The sequence below is a fragment of the Coptis chinensis genome, chromosome 3, assembly GCF_015680905.1.
Source record: "Coptis chinensis isolate HL-2020 chromosome 3, ASM1568090v1, whole genome shotgun sequence".
NCBI classification, from domain to species: domain Eukaryota; kingdom Viridiplantae; phylum Streptophyta; class Magnoliopsida; order Ranunculales; family Ranunculaceae; genus Coptis; species Coptis chinensis.
The window spans coordinates 15,497,083-15,501,909 of record NC_141458.1 but is presented as its reverse complement, the minus strand read 5'-3'; the positions used below and the strand labels follow the sequence as shown (position 1 = coordinate 15,501,909).

At 35.1% G+C, this 4,827-nt stretch overlaps 1 protein-coding gene across 1 annotated transcript; it reads right to left on the bottom strand.

The window, feature by feature from the left end:
• Window positions 1-637: 637 nt before the first annotated feature.
• LOC147508178 (temperature-induced lipocalin-1-like) lies at window positions 638-2,178 on the bottom strand. The gene is made up of 2 exons (XM_086600740.1): window positions 1,731-2,178; window positions 638-1,084 (listed from the first exon to the last, which is right to left on the bottom strand). Exons 1-2 carry the CDS (start codon window positions 2,109-2,111, stop codon window positions 902-904), a joined length of 564 nt encoding a protein of 187 aa, XP_086456866.1. The 5' UTR covers window positions 2,112-2,178; the 3' UTR covers window positions 638-901.
• Between the last annotated feature and the right edge of the window lie 2,649 nt (window positions 2,179-4,827).

Sequence of the window (4,827 nt, the reverse complement as noted above, 5' to 3'; positions counted from 1 at the left end):
GTAAAATAGGGAGAGGCAGTCAAAAAATCTAATTTTCAACAAGTTGATTTGGGCCTAGGAAGAAACGCCCTGAATTTTACATGACAAAAAATCTAATTTTTCAAAGCAAGTAAAAGCATGGAAATGAAATAATGGTAATATTGTAAATGTTTGTAAAATTGAGGGCAATATTGTAAAATTAGGAAGAAACGAAATTACAAGGAGAACATAGAAGCATAGCATTTTCTACAATTTGATAAATTTTGAAAGTAATAACCCCTATATTTTGAACAATTTCAAGTGAGTTGAAAACCCTAGTAAGAGCACCTATATTATTACAAAATATCTTTATAACTCTAATTGTAATAATTGAAACTGGATAGAAATATAATTGAAAAATGCAACTATTCACCGAATAATTCTCTTTAAAATAGTTAGAATATTTAAAAACAATAGAGTGGCATTTGGACCTTTGGTGCAAGAGGGAGAGGATGGCTGTGAAGACTGAAAAGGATTCATGACTGTTTCTATTGTTTCAAAGCAAGTAAAAGCATGGAAATGAAATAATGCGATTGGATAATGGGGGATGCAAAACATCTTCATTGGTGTATGTACCAATGGCATCATTCGTGCAAAACAAAACATAATGAAACAAACGTTTACTAATATAATATATATTCTTTTTTGAAGTCGGTAATTTATGGTGAAAATATATTACAAGAATTTCCAACCCGGGCCCGGGATTAGTCGAAGACTCGAGGTGCGCCTAAACTGGCCCGGACACCCGGTTATCAAACAAACAAAAAAATACATTACAAGAACAGTGACAAAACATCACATCAACAGTAGATCATAAGTTACATCTCAGAGCTTAATAAGATCATTTTAATTTCCCATAAAAGCTAGTATACAGATAACAAAACTATTTTCCAAATATAGATTTGATCCACCAAACGCCCTTTGTGTCCTTGGGGCCTTCTCCCTCTGGTGGAGGTTCAGCTTGTGGTGTTTTATGGAGCTTCTTCACATCATAACCCTCATCAGTGGCCTTCTGAAGGAGTTGATTGTAGACATCTTCATCTAGACGCGTTTGTCTGCACAAGATCTGATCGAACACATATAACATCACAAGTAATCTATTAGACATATGAATGAATTAATTGTATATATGCTTACAATGTAGAGAATATCGACAACACCTAACTCGGAAATTCAGGCCTTCACTTTATTTTATATTTTGGATAAGAACTGCGGATATGCAATCTCGCTCGGTACTTACAGAGTTACAGTAGCTACCAGTCCTTAGAGTTAAAATTAGTCTTTCTAAAACTAACAAAAAAAATACTTGAGTGTTCTTAGTGCTGTGTATGTATCTTAGTTCGATCTCTTAATTTAAACCCAACATGAGATCCTAGAGCAAATATGAGTATATGACTGAGATCGAGAACTATAATCCCACGATCCAAAACCGTTTTGTCTTTGCTAATTTCATCTTAAATAGTTAGTTAAATGTATATGTAGGAAGCTTAATTAAGTTCATTAGGGAGTTGAGTTTTATGTAGGAAGTTAATTAAGTTAATTCTATTGAATTACTTGTTTAGTGAATTTTCAAAAAAGAAATATTGTTTAGTTTGTTCTTATATCTCTTAATCCACACTCAAATGAGATCCTATATTAACAAACAAAAAAATAAGAAACACAACGATTTACCATAAGATCAACAAGAAGCCAAGTATTTGAAAGACACATACCCAAAGAAACTTCTTACGAGGCTCTCCAACCAAAACATATTGATAATCATCATCAATGAACAAAACCCAGTAATCCCCCACAACAGGAATTATAGGCAAGAAAGGAGGAACATAAAACTTCACTTTTAACTTGGCTTCAACACTAGAAGGGTCAGCTTTATATGCTGATCCCTCAATAGAGACTCTCTTTCCACCACTCCAAGTCTCATTGAGTACATGGACGGTTTTACCATCTTCATTCAAAGTGTAAGTAGCTCTTGTATTTACACTATCTTTGGGTTCAAAAAAAGATGGGAATGAAGCAATCTCATACCACCTCCCCATGTATTTTTGCAAGTCTAGGTTCTTCACAACTTCTATAACTTTTTTATTTGTTGCCATTTTTAGTGTTGGAAAACAGATGGTAGATTTATTGTGCTGGGCTTGTTCATATATATATATAGGACTGCTTATAATGTGGAGAAGGAAGGAGATTAAAGCGTGTAGGAGATAAGGTGGGGCAAGGTGGCCTATGTGTTCCGCTCATTGTCGTGTATGAAATGTGATTTTTGTGGTTGAGATTGGAACTCAAAAGTACTTGGCACGGGTATATGGATCTAGAAACTTCTGTTTGCAAGAGGAAACTTGCACTCAAAGTTTGCTATATTAATTTCACAACACACAAACGACGGAAAATAATACACAAAATAAAAAGAAAAGAGTAGAGCCCCCCCCCCTTCCCGACCAGAAAAGGCCATTGTCTAAGGTACCTATCCTAGAATCCAAATAGTTCATTTTGGTTGTGTCACACTCCAAATTTCCAAAAATAAAAAAAATAGGAAATTATCTACACTTTATTCCATCTTCTGAAAATCCAGAATGAAACAAAACCCTAATAACTCCATTAACAATCACGATATTAAAATATGAGATCAAATTAAAACCAAACGAATAACTCTTAATGTGCAAATTCAAGAATCTCATATAACAGTACTCATCATTCCCACTTTTCAAAATAACTCACAATATAAATACCACTTACATTCCATAGTTTTAAATAAAACAATTCAATGAATTAATTAGTAGAAATCAGTTAACAATCCATTAAAAATTTTAGAACAAATTAAAATTAAGACTACTCACTTGTGAATTGATCAGAAAAGCTCTCTCTCTCTCTCTCTCTCTCTCTCTCTCTCTCTCTCTCTCTCTCTCTCTCTTTTTTTTTTTGTTTTCTTTTTCTTTTAAAAAACTCCACCCCAAAAACAAGAACGAGTGTTTGGTAAAACCAAAACACCCGAAACCCCCATCCCTTATTTCCAGCAACTACTCATCCCACTTCCCACGTTTTTATGATTCTATCTTTATCTTATCTTTATTATTTCTTTTTATTATTATTTAATTTTATATATATTTAATAAAAATGGGAATGAAAAATAGGGTTGTTATAATATACACACTGTAAGACCCCTATTTTATTTCTACATTATTTGCGTAACAATATTTTGTATTTTTGTATTTTATTTTATTTTTCTGGTCAACGTGCTAGTATGTGGGTTTGACTTTTGATAGAAAGAGAAAAGAGGGAAGACCAAATAGTAATTTCGAATAATGTTATTATAGGAAACTAGTATTTGAATTTTGAATGTTGGAGTATAGATTATTCTTAATATTTGGAAACTTTTAAATAAAAAGGAAACAAGATATTAACTTAAGGAACATAATATATATAATACTTTTAATAGAAATAATATTCCATAGTTATGATATAAGAATATTTAGTAAAATAGGAAGTTGAGCTAAATATATGGTGTCTCCGGAGAAAGTAGTTTTTCTCCAAAAACACAAACATCACACTCAAGCAAAAACGAAGAAGAACGGCGGATTTTGCGAATTAGCTGGGATTGGTTCTCGCGTTGTCGTATTCGATATTTCTTTTTCCCGATAACACAGGAGGTGAGTAGTTTAGTTTCATTTTTCTCGTATATACAAAGAGATAACTTTACTGTAGTACCATGTTTCATTCATTTTTTTTCTGCTCTTTTCTCTTCAGCCATTATTCATCTTGTTAGTGTTTAAAACTTGTTAGATTATAGGACTGCCTAAACTCTTAGGTGGTTATTAATGGAGGTGCGAGCCCCAAACCTCCTCCTCTGTCCTGTAAAAGTTGGAATGATAATACTGTGATACTGTGGTGGTGTTGTTATTGTATTTTGTTGTATTTTCAAACTGCTATTTTGTATTGTGGGTTGGTGGATTGATGAATGGTGGTAGTGGGGAGTTTGAGCGTGGTTTGAAAGCTTCAAGGCGATGTTAATGGCGGTCGGACTGATGTTGGGGGATGAATTTTCGAAGTTAGGTAGTAAAGTTTTGGCTTTATTAAAGTGGTGGGGTTTTCTCCAGGACCAAAACCGCTGGGTTGAAATGGCATGAAGAGGCGAGATGGTGGTGGCGGATTTTGTGTTGGTGCGCTGGTGAGGATGAAGGGGATCAGTATCCAGTGTTCCTGGTGCTTTGTTTGGGGTTCTATTTTTTTTTTTTTTTTTAAGCTGGGGTTAGGCAGACCCCTACCTGCATTAATCAATTAAATCTTACATATATAGTACCCATTGCATCCTCCTCCTCGACAATCCTATGTAAATCTTTCTCTAGGAGGACCAACATGCAAAATATCCCTTACATGGGAACTAGAGAGTCCCGCAAGGTGGTCTCATGACTTCGATTGGTCTCCCGATATACATGTGTAAAAATACTGACTTTATAAAGTTGGACGATAGTTCTAGGATATGTGTTAGAACATCGAGACAGTTCCACGGAGGCTTAGCCAGTTTTGTTATCATTTGGATTGCTACCGAGAGTCCGACGATACATCTACATTCTCAAAACCCATCTCTATGCATCTACCCAAAATGAACCTCTATAGCTTTCAAATTTCACGGAACAGGGGTGATCGCTCACCCACCACTACCGTAATCTGTTGCGCGAACTTCCCCTTGCAATTCCCCGATTGCTCCACCATGCCCTCAGACCTTCTCCCGCCACGCACCCATCCGTTATCCAAATTTTGACGCGATCTTGTTCTCGGCGGTGTCCATTGACAATCTTTGTTGTGTCGCTCTTT

Coding starts and splice junctions, on each gene's coding strand:
- LOC147508178 (XM_086600740.1), bottom strand. CDS start 2,111: ATGGCAACAAATAAAAAAGTTATAGAAGTTGTGAAGAACCTAGACTTG. Junction 1,085..1,730: donor CTCGTAAGAAGTTTCTTTGG/GTATGTGTCTTT, acceptor GTGTTCGATCAG/ATCTTGTGCAGACAAACGCG.